At 51.9% G+C, this 15352-nt stretch overlaps 1 protein-coding gene across 1 annotated transcript; it reads left to right on the forward strand.

Moving 5' to 3' along the window:
- Nucleotides 1–319: 319 nt before the first annotated feature.
- HMGB3 (high mobility group box 3) lies at nt 320–6710 on the forward strand. Its single transcript, XM_066202478.1, has 5 exons — nt 320–409; nt 3200–3356; nt 3869–4008; nt 4542–4716; nt 5191–6710. The coding sequence occupies exons 2-5, from the start codon at nt 3207–3209 to the stop codon at nt 5332–5334; spliced, it is 609 nt and encodes a 202-aa protein (XP_066058575.1). The 5' UTR covers nt 320–409; nt 3200–3206; the 3' UTR covers nt 5335–6710.
- Nucleotides 6711–15352: the final 8642 nt, after the last annotated feature.

Genomic DNA, 15352 nt, shown 5'->3' on the forward strand with positions numbered 1-15352 from the left:
ATAATAACGGGCTACTACGGGCCGGGAGGGGGGGGGGTGTCCCGGAACGCTGCGGGGGCTGCCCGGCTCTGTGGCGGGGTGGGTCCCGGGGGTGTCCCCCGAGGGTCCCCCGGGGGTCCCGCGCTGCCGCACGTGGCGGGGGCTCCGCGGGGCGCGCTCCGCCGGTTCCCCCCGGGCGGGCGCTCTTTTTGAATGAATGACCTCACCCGCGCCGGCCAACCGCCGCGCGGCCCTGCTTAATATTCATGAGGCGCGGCGCCAATCGGCGGGCGAGGAGGTTGTTTTAAACGGCAGAGCCCCGCAGCCAATCAGGCCGCTCTCGTAGGCAGCCAACGCGAGGCTGAGCCGCGCCGAGCCCCGCGTCGTGCCCTGCGCTCCGCTCCTGTCCACACTACCGCGAACAATACAGGTACGTGCAGCCCCGCCGCAACTTTTCGGGGTCGGCTGCCCCCTCCCCGCCCTGCCCCCGCGCCTTCGTTCCTCTGCCCCGCCTGGCCCAGCGTGCTTTTTATTTTTTTTTTTCTCCTCCTCTCTCTTTTTTTTTTTTTTTTTTTTTTAAACGTTGCGTTCCGTTTTTTCTTTCCTCCGAGTTTTTGATTTTTTTATTTTTTTTAATTAGGAAAAAAAAATCGGGGAATTCACCCAAAACTTTGTTTCTTCCCCCCCCTCCCCGCCTCTCGCGGGGATCGGCGGTGCCGGGGCAGATGCTGTGCGCAGCTGGCGGGGCGGTGGGCAGCGGGCGAGGCGCAGCGTTTGTGCCCCGTCCTCCTGCCCTGCCCCGCCGGGAGCTCCCCCCGCCGCCGAGGGGGCCACCTGCCCCCCGGTGCAGCCCCGGAGCTCCGCGCTGGGCTCCCGTGCCGCCGAGAGTAATATGGCTGGTGCAGCAACTACACCGGGACTAACTCCTCTTCTCCCCCGCATGGGCAGGGATTTTTCTCTGCCGCCTCCTAATGTCGCACGGCAAAACGCGCGGCGCCCTCGGCTTTTTATGTGCCCCCTTTCCCAGGGTGGGCTCGGTGGGGCTGGTGGCTGTGGGAAAGTTGTCGGCCGTGCGCAGTGCCGTGCCCGCTGTTTATTCTGCATTAATATGGCTGTCGCTTTAGCATCTGACAGGGATAAACCCTGCGCGCTGCGCCCGGCGGTCCCGGCCAAGCAGTTTTTTTCTCGCCGCCGCCGCCTCTAAACTCCACCGATCCCTTCGCTTCTGCCTCCGCCGCTCTTCCCCTGCCCGAGAAGGTGTCTCTGGTGGGGCTGCGCCCGCGGCGGAGCCCCGCATCGCCTTTTCCCCGCGCCGCGCCGCCCGTGCTGTGGGCATTAATATGGCTGGCGCTGGAGAGCCCCGGCGAAGGGAAGAAAGACGTGTGAGCGGCACAGGGATGGGGAGGGGGGTCGCGGCGAGGAAAATCTCCTTCCCGGCGCCCCGCCGGGGGCTCAAACCTTTCGCTTTCGCCCCGGCTCCTCTCCCCCCACCTTCCCGTGCCCTCGGACGGGCGCCGGGGGGCCGCCCCGGGGCTCCCCGCACTCTTTTTCTGGCAGCGCGGAGGAGCGTAGCGGCGGCGGTAATGGCTGCACGGGAGCCTTTGTTAGAGAGCGCTGCGCTAGGCAGGGGCCGGGGGGGGGCCTCCCGCCCGCGCCCCGGCCCCGACGCCCCCGCCGCCCGCCGGGGGGCCAGCGGGGAGCCCCTTTGGCGGCGGGGGCGGCGTTTTGGCGGGGCCGGCGGCCGGGGGCGGCGGGCGCGGGGGGCCGAGCGCGGCGGAGGGGGAGCGCGGCTTTGTTCGGCGGCGCGGCGGCGGCAGCGCCGGGAGAAGCCATCTTAGCGAGCGGGGCCGGCCCTGGGCGCGGAGCGCGGCCGCCGCCGCCGCTCCCGCTGCCGCTCGCCCCGGCCGCCCGGGGCCGGCCCGGCGCCCCGCGCCCCCGGCCGCCGCCCGGCCCCCCGGCGCCCCCCGCCCGCCGCCCCGCCGCATTTCAGGGGCACTTTCTTTCATCAGGAGGCGTTTCACAAAATGGAAGATGAATTATTGGCGTCTGGCGGAGCCGCCGCTGCCCCCGCCGGCCCCGGCCCCGCCGCAGGTGCCCGCGCCGCGGAGCGCGGCCGGCGCTGTGACCTTGGGGGGGCGCAGATGCGGGAGGGGCGCGGAGCGGGGCCGGGCCGGGCCGGACCGGCCGCCGCGGGCCGCTCGTCCCCAACTTCGGAGCGGGGTCGGCTCCGCGCCCCGGCCCCCGGTACCGCGGGTTTTTCCGCCCCCGCGGAGGAGGCGGCGGTGTCCCGGCAGCGGCCGGACCGGGCAGGGCGGCTCGCGGCCGCTCGCGCTGCACCTGGCGGGTTAATGGGCTGCAATTAAATATTAACGTCGTGCTAATAAAAATTAAATTTTGAAGTGGCTTAGAAGCTGTAAATAGGTAATACTGTTGCTGGCTTATGTTTTTTTGGTTTGTTTTTTTTTCTTTTTTTTTCTTTTTTTTTAATTAAGCGGGGAAATTTTAATACGGAAGCAGGAAAAGAAGCAGCCCAAAAGTTAGCACCGTCGTTTCGGTAACTTGCCGATTGCATCCTTGCACTGACCACTCTGCCTCAAACATGTGTCACTTGGTGGAGCAAGAGCAAGCACAACTCACCTCGCAGGGCTCCACGGGTCCTATTGTGGTTAAAGTCAGCCTTTATTTTTGCCCTTTTTATATATAAACGGTTATTGCACGTTTTCGAGGCAACGAATTTATCCTGCCTTCTTACCTGGGCAGCAGCTGCTAACACGTATTCTCCAGTTCCTGAAGGGATAAGTTACTGCCTGGCACTGTGCATGCCACTCCAGCCCCAGTGTGGTAGCCAACTAAAACAGATACTTTATATTAGTTCATATATAACGCTTAATAGGCAGAAGTATGGATATTTAATAGGCTGTCTCTAGTCTTTGGACATGATGTAAATATATATTAATGTAACACTTAAATCCCGTGACTGGTTTCTCTTGGCTTGTGTGCAACCCAAGTATCAAGGGAGAATAATTTAAGTCTCTGTATTGGGGATGTTAAGAGGTGTCAGGGGATAGAAAGAGGTGTGGTACTGATGAGACATCAGGTCAGAAGATGGTGAGGGGGTGCGTGTGTGTATAAATATATTCACACCATATATGTATACATACATAGGTGTATGCATTCATCTATATATCATTTGTTTTTTTTTTTTCCTCTGTCCCCACAGAGTCAAGATGGCTAAAGGTGATCCGAAGAAGCCCAAGGGCAAGATGTCTGCCTATGCCTTCTTTGTGCAGACGTGCCGTGAGGAACATAAGAAAAAGAACCCAGAGGTTCCAGTCAACTTTGCAGAGTTTTCCAAGAAGTGCTCAGAGAGGTGGAAGGTACCTTAATTTGTGACTTCCTGAAGGGATAACTTCTTGTAACATCTGCTAGGCTGGTTTGTGTGTGTGTGTGTGTGTGTGTGTGCCTGAACGTGAAGGGAGCCGGTGCTGTTTTGGTCTGTGTGCTGTTTTTGGCAAGCTGTCCTGGCCATTGGTCAGGTGCTGCTGAAAACTGTGGCAATACTGAATATTTTGCCCGTTTAGATGCTTCTGCTAGAGTCTGGCCTTTCAAGCAATGCCCTTTTAGCATCTACTTCCTCCCAGGTGTATGTCCAAAGGAGGACTCTGTGCTCGCCTCATTTCTGTTGCTTCCCAGTTGCTGAGTGTGTCCGTGGTGGCTGTGATTTCCCGGACAGGACCTTCGTCCTCAAGGTGGTCCAGTCAGAAAACAAACAAATCCTGAAACTCCCGGATCGAGTTGATACGTGTCGGCTTGTTTACATAAAGTTTGCCAGCCATCGAACAGTTGAGTAATCGCAAGTTTGATGTGTCGTGGTTTTGGGTTTTTTTAGACCATGTCGAGCAAGGAAAAGGCTAAATTTGATGAAATGGCGAAGGCTGATAAGGTACGATATGATAGAGAAATGAAGGACTATGGACCAGCTAAGGGTGGCAAGAAGAAGAAGGACCCCAATGCTCCAAAACGACCACCGTAAGTACTTTTGAGGCTTTAAATGCAGAAGTGTTTTGGTTCATTTTCACACCCTCTATGTAACATGGGTTTCCAGGAAAGGAGGTAGATGGGGCACACAGTGTTGTTACAGCAGGATTGGTGGTGATGCTGCCTTGTAAATAGGGAGCTTGTGTTCTTCAGCGTGGAGGGCACTGACACAAATTGTCAATACTTTTCAACTCTTAGTGGTGGAAGTGGCTGAGTCACAGTGAGACTTGTGGAGCAGAAAAGAAAAGTGATGGCATCAGTTCAAGAGCTCTAATGTATCTAAGATGAAATTGGGCGAGGGGATGCAGAGCACTTAATTAAAAAAGAGCTTTGAGTGAAGTCTGCGGGTCTGGGCCTCAGTAAAATCAGGACACCTTTAAGCTTGTGTTTGATTTTGTAAGTTAAAAAAAACCTTTCCCTGTGCTGGTGCATGTGTGAGTGTTGTGGGGGAGGGATGGAGGAAGGGGTGCTCGCTGGGCGTGCTGCTGCAAATGCTGACTGTCCTCTGGTGTTTCTCCCCCAAGGTCTGGCTTCTTCCTCTTCTGTTCAGAGTTTCGCCCCAAGATCAAGTCCACAAACCCTGGCATATCCATTGGGGACGTAGCGAAGAAACTGGGCGAAATGTGGAACAACCTCAGCGATGGGGAGAAGCAGCCTTACAATAACAAGGCAGCTAAACTGAAGGAGAAGTACGAGAAGGTAAGGAGAGTTGACACTTGTGCCTCCTCTGTACCAGCTCTTTTGTCGATGTGCTTTTGTAACACCGGCCCAGCTCAGGTGGCCCCAGCTCAGTGACACAGGTTGGGGCAGAGCAGGACAGAGATCCACAGGCAGATTCCAGCGAGGAGGGAGAGCTTCCCCCAGTGCTGTTCAGCAGGGGCTGCTCGTGCTGCTCCGCGGAGGGTTTGCTGTGCCCTTACAGGAGCTTTGTCCCGTTGTCAGGAAACTTGGAGAGGCTGGGTTCTCTTCTCCTCCTCCGAGAAATAGCCACGGACGCAGCAGGGCTCAAGACCTCCATGATTCATGGGCATGCTTAGGTGTCTGCATAGCTGTGTCCCCTTGTGGCGTGCAGCCAGGGAAGGCCAGTCCCTTTATCCTAAAAGCCCACTGCTGTACAAATGCTGTGTGTGTTTGCTGCTTAGAGCAAATTAAGACGTCCCCTTGACTTTGCAGGATGTTGCAGACTACAAGTCTAAAGGAAAGTTTGATGGCGCAAAGGGAGCAGCAACCAAAGCTGCTCGGAAAAAGGTAGAGGAAGAAGACGAAGAGGAGGAGGAGGATGAAGAAGAGGAGGATGAAGATGATGATGATGAATAAAACTGTACAATACTTGTCTCCATGTGAATACCATAGAGTAGGGGAAACACCATAAATGAAGCACCTCTTATTTGAGATGGTGTCTCTTGCCCTTATTAGGCTTAATTAAAAAAAAAAAAAAAATTGGATTCCGATCGCGTTGTAGTTTCTAAAAGTGCTCTAGAAATTGTAACTGGTTTACATGAAGTGGCCATGGGTGTAGTGAGCACCCTGAAACTGTATCAAAGTTGTACATATTTCCAAACATTTTTAAAATGAAAAGGCGCTCTAGTGTTCTCCTAACTCTGTGCACTTTGCTGTTGGTGTAACAAAGCATTTAAAAATGTTTCAAGCATTTTTTTAATTTGTAAGGTGGTGTTACTATATGGTTATTGGCTAGAAAATCCTGGGTTATAAACTGTACATATCTATAGTTTGTAAAAACTAGACAGATTCTTGTGGTACATGCTTAGAGTGATGATGCCTTAGAGGAGCAGTGATTACTTGGAAAGGCTGTACGTTCCCCGGGGTGCCATGGCCCAAAGCATGCACTGTGAGGGTAGATCTATTTACACTACAGTGGGCGTCCATTTAGCTTAAAGTTGTCTTTCTGTATATAGTGAAATAGCATTCTGCTGCCATTCTTAGTTGTGGAAAGGGGGTTCAGCTGGCATGAGAAGTGTATGGGTTTTTTTAGTTAAGTGCGGTAGTTTTTAAACTGAAAACTGTAGACATCTCTTCATCGTCAACTAAGTGAAGAGCCAGTGCAGCAACTGAAGTTCAAAAACACTCTGTACTTAAACAAATTTGCAACGTTCTGTTTTTTTTGTATGTTTAGAATGCTGAAATGTTTTTGAAGCAAAATAAACAGTATTACATTTTTAAAACTGTTCTTGACAACACTCTAAATTTCTGGTTTAAAAGGATCTTTAACAACAGCAAGAGGTTCATTTTGAAGTCTGTGGCATCCCTCAGGGCTGGTGACTTAGGAAACATTCTGACTCAAGGATTAAAAAAAAAAAATAAAAAAAAAAATTAAAAAAAAAAATGGTGGCCAGCCAAAACTGGCTGAATTGAAAGAGATGGCTGCTCCAGCTAATATGCAATCGTAACTGTTTATGGCTGAGTGGCATAAGATGCTATGCAAGTTTGAACTTTATTACTTGAACTTGGGAGCCTAAATGAACATTCATGACGTAATTGTTTGTTTGTGTGTGTATATAGCAGCATTCAGAGATGCAGAGAAAGGTAGGTGGCTAGGAATGAGGCTGACACCATGGAATAAGTATAAAAGCATAGTTTGGATTTTTTTTTTTTTTCCAGTTGTGTTGGGTAAATTTATAGCCCAAATGCATTGCTGTACATATTAAAATGTGCCTTTTTTGTCCTGTGTTAAACCGTTTCAGACTTGTGGTTTTTTCTAGCCTCTTGTTTCGTGGCAGGAGCCAGGCGCCTCAGTCTAACTCCCTGCTGAAGTAGGAGCGTGGCGCAGGTACTTGGTCCGTGTCCTTTCTCTAATGACACAAGTTTCAGTAGGAACTGGGGGCTGTGAGGTGGGGTGGGGGAGCAACAGGTCTCTTTCCCCTCTGCTCACCGGCTGGCTGTGGCAAAAAGCTTTGCCTTCTTTCCAAAATCCAAGCTGGGGATGTTTTGCGGCGCTTGAAAGAGAAAGGTAATACCTGGTCTCTGACTGGTGACTATAACCTTGTTTTTCCTTAGCATGGGAACACCACCATGAGCTGGGAAAACCACAGCCCCCCCAGGCTACCCCTGAATTCCTTCCCTGTGCTGGCTCTGGGAGTCTGTGCTTGCTTGGTGGAGAGGAGATGGGGCTGTGAGGATGCTTGCATTGATAGCAAGGCAAACCTTTATTTTGAGTTGAGTTCAGCTGGTCCAGAAGGCACAGTGACCCACAGGTGCAAACTCTGGGTGTGGGCTGGGTGGCTGCCACTGCTGCCACCTCTGCTTTCCAGCCAAGTTTGAGATAAATGGGGTCCCAGGCTTACAGGCAGTAACTTCAGAATGTGGTTAAAACTGCTCGGTTGCCTAATCGGGTGGCACTTCTGGCTTCCCCTGTCTTCTCAACAGCCGTGACAACTTCTCACCAACAACAGCTTGGCAAAAAAAGTCTGATCTAGAGATGGACTAAAAAAGTTAAGATTTTCAGAATGGAGCAAGCTAAAAAACATTCCTGAAACGTAGCAACACGTAGCAACTTCTGGTTTAAGGCTGACAGTTGAATCACTCAGAAATACTTTTATAGTTGCTTAATTACGGTAATTTTTAGTATCTTTATTGCACAAAAAAGTGGTATTTGCCCCTATTTTATGGGCAGTTGCATTTTAAAAGCCTCAATAAAGCTGCATCTGGAAAAGAAACGGGTACTTCTGTATTTGCTACCCTTTCTGTGTGTCTTCTAGTGCAAGGGAGTAGGCAGCTGGAGATCCCGTGGAAATTTGATAGGGAAGTGGTGGAGCAGGAAAAAAAGAAGTGATGGCATCAGTTCAAGAGCTCTAATGTTGTTTCTATTGTCTAGTTGGCAAAATCTCTCCTTAACCACATATGGGACTTCGTGTGGATCACTGTTGTGCAAATCAAGCTTGGCTTTGAATTAACTGCTAGCGAGCTGAGCCCCTATTGATGGTATCAGCAAATGAGGGCTGGAGCTGACACCTCTTTGTCTTCATTCTATTGGAAATCAATTTAAGTTGCAGAGCTTGATCGAGGTCTTGGACCTTACAGTGCGCTCGCTACCTCTTGCTGCTCTGCACACACCTAAAATCTGGCATTCCTTGGGGATGCTGTTCAAACGTGAGGGGCTCACGGTTGGAGACCGCAGATGTCGTGGTGATGTTTCTTCCCTGAATACTCTGCTGTTGATAAATGCCGTAGTGTGAATGCATATAAATAACGTAATTTCCCCCTCCACTGTTCAGTGTTCTGACATGTCATCTCAAATATTGGGAACTGTTTAATTTCACCCAGCTCCATTATTTTTTCATAAAACACCCTCCAAATGCTCTTTTCCTCTGCTTTGAAATGCTTGTGGTGTTCCAGAGAAGACATTTCTGCTTTGTGCTGCCGCACAACTCAAAACTTCTAGTTCAACTTTAGTCCCAAGCCAGGCACAGTAAATATGTCTCTTATTAACTCCATGATATGTAGAGAAGGGTAAGGATAAAATAGACTGGGCAAAGGGAGGGGATGGATGGGATTTTCCTTGCATGAATTTGACAGAGCTGACTGTGAGACTGCTTCCGTTTCCAAAATGTGACGTGGTGACGTTCCTGTCCCTGCTGAAGCTGGGCTGGGGGACCAGGGCTCAGCTAAGAAACAGGGATGGTGCTGGTTCTGCAGCTGTTAAAACCCACTTATTGCTGGGGGGGAGGCAGAGGAAGGCTTGACTGGGTGGGCAGGTCCCTCTGGGTGCCTAAATGGATGTCAGAGGTCTGAGAACTTTTCCTCAAGAGGAAGCGTCTGATGGTGATGTGGGGCAGAGACAGCACTGACCCATGCCATGCAGGTCGTTTCCTGTGGTTAGTGATGTCTGGTTTGCCCTCGGGATTGTCCAGGCTCCTGAGAACAGAATTGGTGCCAAAATGCCATCATCACCTTGCTCTGAAATCAAACCTGGGGGGCAGTGGCGTGAAGGAGTTGGGCTGCTGAGCTGCTCTGTGCAGAGCAGATCCTGCCTCTGCTGAGAATGAGCCTGGGAGTACTGAGAGAGTCAGAGGCTGCAGACCCACTGCTCTGTGGCCTGTATGTTCCAAAATTCAGTAGAGATGTGGTAAATATTTGGCGCGAGCCAAATCTGAGCGTTTAGGCTTGGAGGAAGGGGCTGCATCAGGGGAGTCCCACCGTCGGTGTGGCAGTCACGAGGAAAACTACATTGCAGCTCGGTTTCCTACTGCTGTGTCAGGGCCCTAACGCATCTGCGGGGAAGGAGTGCGTTAATTCTCTATAATAAAATTAATTAAAAATCCTAGTACAAATTAATCTCTCCCTAGGATAGGGAGAGTCTGCTTTGGGGATGGGACTGAGGATACACAGTCAAGGCGTCTCTCATACTTTCTCCCTTTGAACAGCTCATTTTTTGGGTGGCTTTACTCACTCCTAACAAACCCTGCAGGAGCAGCAGCGAGGTGCAAGGGCTTCTGTTGGTCCTGGCTCAGCAGGTGGCAGGTGAATGGCTTTCTTTTCTGGCAGCCACCTCGAGTTTATGTTTTCCCTCTGCTCACTCAGGCTCTTGCTCCACAAGCAGAGGAACATCTCCCAGGTTAAGCCCTCTTCTGCTGCAGGATTTGGGGAGCTTGAATGAGGAAATGGGATGTTTCCAGTGGGGTGAGAGCAGGATGCTGCATTTCTGGCAGGGCTTTCTGACAAAGCCCCAGACTCCCCTCTGTGAATGTTCACCCAAGCTCACTTTCCTCTAAAAGATGATGGGAGGAACGGTGACAAGTGGCATGTTTATTTCTTTCTGGCGCTAGGGCTGCACCGCATTTCAATGCAATAAACTGAATTGCAGATCACAGCAGTGCTGCAGAGTGCTGGGGACCCTATAACCGAGCAGTTGCTCTCTAAATGTGTCAGCTTGCAGTGGGGAAGGGACTGGATAACCAGTTTTGTGCCCTACGAAGTGTCTTCATCCCCTTTTGCAGGCTGGGCTCTGGTGTCTGCCTGCCCCTGCTTGGGCAGCATTTGGTCACCTGTGTTCAAAGCACTCTGCAAACATCTCATCCTTCCAGCAGATCTGATCTCTGTGTGCCAAAGCAATGTGTGGGTGGGGGGGATGTCTCCTTGCCTGTGCGAATGCTCTTGACTGGAGTTGTCTGCTGCTAAGAGCTCTTCCCTGAGTGCCCTCCTTGCACCTGGATCCCTAAATTAGGCAGGAGGAAGCAGCAGAGCCATCCTGGAGCTGACAGCTCTGGATCCTGGGTGGTGAGTGACTCCTCCTCGTGTTCCTGGATGTGGCATCTCCTCACAGAGACACCGGTGAAGTGGCTAAGCCAGGGCTTCGTGTTAAGCTAGGGCAGGGGTGGCAGGTGACCTCCCAGGAGTGGGGAGCCTGAACACTGTGTGGAGCAGCAAACTGGTGCTGTGGTGGGGCTGAGACCTTTGGGATGCAGAAAAGCAGACATTTGTTGAGATGAAAATGCATTAACCGTGGTACAGGGATGCCTGTCCTGTCACTGTGTCCCCCTGACAGGGTTGATTTTGTGTGTCTGACTGAATACCACAGCTGGCAGCCCAGCCTTGATGTGGGGCTGGGGGATTTGATGGTGTTTGTGGTTGACTTTTGAGCCCGTTGAGTGCAGAGTGGGGCTGCTCTGCCTCCATCTGCCACCTCCTCTGGCTCAGAGCTCCCTGTGGGACACCTGGGGAGCCACAGCAGCCCCTCTGCGCAGGTGGCACACACCTCTGCAGTGTGAGGAGGGGGGCAGGTAGGATGCTGTGAGTGCTGGAGTTGCTTTTTCTTCCCAGCCCTTCCACTTGTGAAGCTCCCTCAGGTATTTCAAGTCAGAAAAAAATGTTCTTTTTAAAAAATAATAATCAAACATGGCCTGGCTTTGTTGTTGTAAGAGCTTATAGCTTGTACGTGTTTTTAACTGCTTCTTTGTGAAGCTTAAAATTTGCTTTATTTAGTTTAGAAAATTAATACCCGTAGCAGGATGAAGTGATTTTGAGGGATTGCTTGAGACAAATGCCTCTTGTCTGCTGCTAATGACTGTGTGATTGCTCTTTTACTGTGTGTTACCTGGCTGTGCCAGCAGTAATACATGGTCCTGTAAAAAGAGGCGGCAGAAAGGTGTAAGCAGGGTCAATTTGGTCTCTCATTTTCTCACAAAATATGTTGCCTGAGTTTTGTTCTCTTTAGCTTTAGAGCTCAGACTGGGGGTCTTCCCTGGGCTTGGCTTTTGCAGTTGTTTAAGGCATTACTACCTGTAGGTCCTGGCCAGGATTTCTCCCCAGTAGCAGGGAGAGCAGAAGGAAACATGCTGGGTCTTCTGTTGCTGTATTTGTTGCTTCATGTACTAACTTAATTTTTGCAAGCTGCTGGGAGGTTTTTCAGGCCGAGCTCAAAGATCAAGATGTCAGTAAAACTCTTAAAAAGAGAACCCTTTTCTTCAAAGGAAAAGTGTCTGAAAGCGGAATAGAAGCTGACCAAATAGAATCATAGAAGCTCTGAATTGTTTGGGTAGGAAAGACCATCTTGTTCAAACCCCCCTGCCATAGGCAGGGGCACCTTCCCCAGATGAGGTTAGTGTTAGACTGTCACCTGTGTTCCACTTGTTGGTGACTCCCACCAGAGCTGTCCAGCAAAAAGAAATCCACTAGGCCATATATTTTGAAGCTTGCTGGTGACTTGCAAAAGGCTTTCAGCGGTTTTGAACGTAGAAGGACTTGGCCTTGTTTGTTTTCTGCTCTTCCCTATGCACCTTTGCTAAGAGGGAACGAATGGACCTGTCCCCTTTCAGCGCTCTGCCAGGGGAGAATGTAAAGCTCACCCCTTTGCCTTTTCCATTGCCCTGACTTAAAGGGGGCTCATGAAAAAAAGGGAGAGTGACATTTTACACTCAGATAGCGACAGGACGAGGAGGAACTGATTTTAAACCGAAGAGAGTAGGTTTAGGAGTTAGGAAGGAGTGGTGAGGCAGTGGCGCAGGTTGCCCATGAGAAGCTGTGGGTGGCCCACCCTCTCCTCCTGTTCCCTGCCTTGCTCCCTCTCAGTCCAGCACAGCAGCTGTGGTGGGCACATCTGCCCCAAAGGCTTACTTGAGACGGTGTGATTTGCATTTCAGTTTCGGGAGCAGCCTGGACTGTGTTTTCCCAGGAGTCAGGTGATGGGGCTCTTGCTCTGTGCCGGCTCAGACCCCCACTGCTGCTGTTCCCCTGGGATTTTTGTGCTCACAGCAGCGTCAGGACGAGGATGGAGGTTACGGGGGGCTGGCTGGGAGTGAGCTCTCCCAGCTGACCTGTGTGGGGCCGAACAGTTGCGGTGGAGGTGGGAAACGGGAGCAGGAGGCAGCTGAGGGAGATGCAGGTCTCCAGGTCCGGAGCAGACGGCATCCAGCCCACAGGGTCTCACCATATGGTGCTGTATTTCACAGCGGTGAGGCTGGGCATGGAAGGGAAGGGCTGATGTCAGAAATGTTTGCTGCTGTCTGTGCTGGGGTCTCTCGTGGGGGTGGTTATTGCCAGGGAGGCTCGTTAGGCTGTGCTGGGCACACCTCGTGGCAGGGACACGGATGGGCTGCTCTGGGGGGAGATCAGGTGTTCGTCAAAGTGTAGGTGGGAAGCACTTCCATATACGTTCTCATCCTGCCAAACACACGGCTCCTGCCCATCGGAGGTGCTCTGGTAGGGTCTCTTTTCCTTTTACCCCCGTCCCAGGCCATGCTTGCTTGCTGGGGCTGTCAGAGCAGGTGGCAGAACCCTGCAGCAAGAGCCCGTCCCCGAGCAGAGCTGCAGATCCCTGTGATCTGGAGCAGGATTGCCTCCAGCCCCGCAGCCCCAGGGGAGTGACAACCTCCTCCTTGCCATGGGCGAGCCCCCCCGGGGGGGTTCTGTGGGGGCAGCCCACCCTGACAAGGTGCCTGTGGTGGGAGAGGGGATCCTGCCAGAGGAGCTGCTGGTTTGCTAGAAGCCTTCTCCTAAATATGGACATGATTGTTTTTAATTTTTTTTTTTTTTTAATTTGCTTGCTCTGGAATCTTTTGCATTTTTTCCCCTTAATCCTGGAGAGAAATCAGCGGTGCCCCGCGTGCATGTGACATGGCTGTGCACAAACTCCCTTTGTGGCTCCTTTCTTTCACGGGAGAGAAACACATTCAGGAAAAGCAGGGCCCTGACAACAGGAATCAAGTGTTTCTAAATATGGACATCCTTTTTTGGACTAAAAAGTCTTTTTGTACCATGCATATTTCCCCTGTTAATCATTTCCTTTTGTTCCTTGCAAACTTGGGTCCTCCGATGTTATAGAAGGAATTAGAGCCACTCTGTTTGTAAACTTTTTCCTTATGATCCACCAACTGCCTCGTGTGTCGCACGGAGTCGCTGGGTTTTCTTTTTAATGTGGTGGTTGGAAAAGCCAGCACTCTGGTTTACTCACCCTAGGCTTTCCCTTATTTTATTTTTTTATTTTTTTTTAAACAGTCATATTTGGCCTAAGCCAGCCTCGGAATATTGGGGATTTCACAGGCCATTGAGCTTTGCCCGGTCCTATTCACTGCTTTTGTGTGGCACTAATTGGCTTGATAAAGAAGGGCCTGGGCTCTGTGGAGTGCTTCTCCTCCAAGGTGAAACGTGAGATGGAGGGGGGAAGCATTCAGATGTTCACTAGCAGTTCTGCTCGCTGGATAATCTGAACGCATCAGAAATGAGCTAGAGCTCAGACAAAGTCGGGGATTAGGAGTCTGAGATGGGCGAGCGGGTGGACATCTGGAAGCCTGCTGTTTAGCTCGTCTGCCGGGCTGGGTCGTGTCTCCACAATGTGGGTTAGAGGCGCCGACAATGAACGGGCACGCCGGGGAGGCACGGTGGCTCTCGCTGGATGCGCTCCAAACTAACAATTGCTGTTGTTCTTCGCCGAGGACCCCACCCTCCCCAGCAGAGCTCCGTGCCTTCCTTCTCCCCCTGTGACGCCGGAGGGACACGCTCTGCTCTGGTGGCACTGTTTGCATGGCCCGCCTCTCTCTGCCTCCTGCTCCCAGAGTTTGTTTTTTTTTGGGGGGGGAAACTTCGTGCTGGTGGCACACAGGCCCTTGCTTGCACAGTTCCCCCCCGTGATTTTGGACAGAGGCAGCTCTGCAGAGCCCAACGAATGCATTGGGGAGGAGAAAACCCAGCTCGGGGTTTCTGAAGCCTTCCCATGTGCAGAGCCCGGTTGTCCCGAGGTTGGGCTCATTGTTACAGTGCTGGGCTGTCTCTGCCACCAGCAGCATCTGCTCTGGAGCACTGTCTGCCCTGTTCCGTCCCTCTCTCACTCTGCCCGGGGCCAGCTCCACTTGCTCCATCCCTCTCTCGCTCCCAGCCCCTCGTCCCTGCAGGCAGGACGTTTCGTGGCTTGGTCATCAGTGTGGATGGAGCAGAGTCTTCTTCATTTGGCGATGAAGTTGAAAAATCCTTCTGCCTTTTTGAAAACAGCGTTGGAGAAGGAATTACAAATAATGCTGTCATCAGAAATAACTGAATAGCGGTTTGGCTTTGGGGTTTTTTCCCCCAAAAAAGTAATTTCTTTCCCAGCCTCTCTGCATGTGCTCCCTTTCTGCTCCTCCATCTCCAGCGCTTTGCTCATGTTTCCATCCTTTTCCTGCATGCCCTGCCTTGGCAGCTTCAAATTTTGGCCACAGCTGGAGCCTCACAGTGTTCCCAGCACATATTCCAGCAGCATTGTCCCTGCCACAGGTGGGAAGCATCACACTGAGCCAGCCAGCACTGAAGGTTTCTTGTTCAGGGGAGCAGCGTAATTCCCACCCTGCTCTGTGTTCTGGCCATGCCATCGCTGCTGGACATGAGATCCCAGGGAATTAAAGCAGGGCTGAGGAGTGAGCTGGATGTAAGTTCTGACTCAGCAGGTTGTGTGAAAGCCCTGCAAAAATTCATCATTTGTGGGGGATGTTCTTGTTCTACCTGCCGGCTACACGCACACTAATCTGACCCACGAGGCTCTGCGTACAGCACCAATGGCAGGTGACTCCTGCTGTGCTGTTTTATTTTCTCATCTTTTGCTGGCAGAACTGCTTTTGTTTTGCTTGGGGGAGCAGAGCTGAGTCCCAGTGGGCACTGGCAGCATTTTTACTTTCTGTGTACTTCTGCGTCCTACTGGGTTGAAATGTCGTCGGATGTTTTTTTCTGGGTAGAAGCTTAGGGAGCTGCTGCTGAGGGTGGAGTGTGGGCACACAGGTAAAACAGCTCCTTTGCCAGGGCCAGGGTACCAGGGATCCTGCCCCTCCTGGTCTGTGCCAGCAGCACCTTTTGGCTGGGGAAATGGAGGTCTGGAGAAGTGGAACAACGCTGCTGTGGTCACCTGTGGGCACCC

This window comes from Chamaea fasciata, unplaced genomic scaffold, assembly GCF_029207755.1.
Source record: "Chamaea fasciata isolate MVZ Bird 193981 ecotype frontalis unplaced genomic scaffold, bChaFas1.0.hap1 SCAF_22, whole genome shotgun sequence".
Classification (NCBI taxonomy): Eukaryota; Metazoa; Chordata; class Aves; order Passeriformes; family Sylviidae; genus Chamaea; species Chamaea fasciata.